We start from the raw sequence: 1,256 nt of genomic DNA on the forward strand, positions 1-1,256 counted from the left end.
TTCTGTGATTGTCATTTTACCAATGAGAAAGCCATGCCTCAGTGAAGAAGGGCAACCGTTATTTATTGTTATCATCATGTATGCTGTTATTCACCTCTTTATTCCCACCGACCAGGTTAGAGCTAAAATGCATACAGTAGGTGCTCAATAAATGCTGCCTGAACTGAGTCAACGCCCTCCCTCTTGGCCCCTGTTGTTGTTGTGTGCCCTCCAGTTGATTCCGACACATAGCAATCCTATATAACAGAGCAGAACTGCCCCATAGGGTTTCCTAGACTGTAATCTTCACGGTTGTAGATCTCCAGGTCTTTGCTCTCTGGGAGTCGCTGGTGGGTTTGAACGACCAGGCTTTCAGTGAGGAGCCTAGCAGGGGGCACCACCAAAAGCTACTTAATTTCTGTGTGCGTCAGATGATAACCTTTGTGCAGTGCTTTTTCTTGGCCCCTAAAGCCTCCGAAAAGCAACCGCATCAAAGCAAATAACTTGGATTTTTTTCTTTTATTGATAAGAATTCAGGCTGGAGTTGGGAATGAGATGCTGAGAGCTGCTGGGAAGTGGAGGGGGGATGGTCCGCGAGAGTTCCGATCCTGGGGGAGGTCAGGAGGGCTGCGGGGCTGGGCCCCGGGCTCCTCCCTCCGCCGCCCGCATACTGGGGGGCCCGGGTTTTACTCCTCTCCCTTCACAATAGAAACGATCTGGTCAGTCAAAATCCCCAAGTAGGTAGTCGCAGCTGACGTGCACTTGGTGTACATGTCCCTGGGGAAAAAGGATAAACCGTCTAAGGGAGGAGGGCGCCAGGGGCCAGACTCCTGGGTCTGAGGGAGAAGGGGGCCGGGGGACTGGACTCCTGGGTCCGAGGGAGGAGGGGGCTGGGGGCCCGCATCCTGGGTCGTGGATGCAGTGGAACTATTTCCGAGGGGGTGGCGTTACCCGATTTTCTCGTTTACAGTGGGCAGGGCGGTCTTCTGGTATAGGCCTTCTGCGGTAGTCTTGGCTGCATCCCAGTACCTGCGGAGGGATTTCTGCACCCAGGTGAGGAAGGTCGAACCGTCGGCCTCTTCTGCCTGGGGTCTGAGGTCCCCTTGAACTTCTGCAGGGGGCAGGGGAGGGGGAGAGCGTGTTAGGGAGCTTAGCGGCTCTGAGCTCACCCTTCTCCTCCAAGACCCCCTCCCCCGCAGATCACTCACCAAGTCCCAACACCAGGAGTATAAAGAACACAGCAAGGAGGTAGCGGGTGTCCATGACGTCAGCTGACC

General features: G+C 54.9%; 1 protein-coding gene across 1 annotated transcript; it reads right to left on the reverse strand.

Annotated features, from left to right (window-relative positions):
• Nucleotides 1–522: 522 nt before the first annotated feature.
• On the reverse strand, nt 523–1,256 carry APOC2 (apolipoprotein C2). The gene is made up of 3 exons (XM_049901847.1): nt 1,188–1,256; nt 931–1,090; nt 523–756 (listed from the first exon to the last, which is right to left on the reverse strand). Exons 1-3 carry the CDS (start codon nt 1,240–1,242, stop codon nt 666–668), a joined length of 306 nt encoding a protein of 101 aa, XP_049757804.1. The 5' UTR covers nt 1,243–1,256; the 3' UTR covers nt 523–665.

This window comes from Elephas maximus, chromosome 11, assembly GCF_024166365.1.
Source record: "Elephas maximus indicus isolate mEleMax1 chromosome 11, mEleMax1 primary haplotype, whole genome shotgun sequence".
Classification (NCBI taxonomy): domain Eukaryota; kingdom Metazoa; phylum Chordata; class Mammalia; order Proboscidea; family Elephantidae; genus Elephas; species Elephas maximus.

Bases quoted from the DNA above. Each gene is read 5' to 3' on its own strand.
- APOC2 (XM_049901847.1), bottom strand. From the start codon at position 1,242: ATGGACACCCGCTACCTCCTTGCTGTGTTCTTTATACTCCTGGTGTTG. The intron at 1,091-1,187 runs GTGAGTGATCTG...TGCCCCCTGCAG, and splicing joins ACTCCTGGTGTTGGGACTTG to AAGTTCAAGGGGACCTCAGA. The intron at 757-930 runs GTAACGCCACCC...CTTTTTCCCCAG, and splicing joins ACTGTAAACGAGAAAATCGG to GGACATGTACACCAAGTGCA.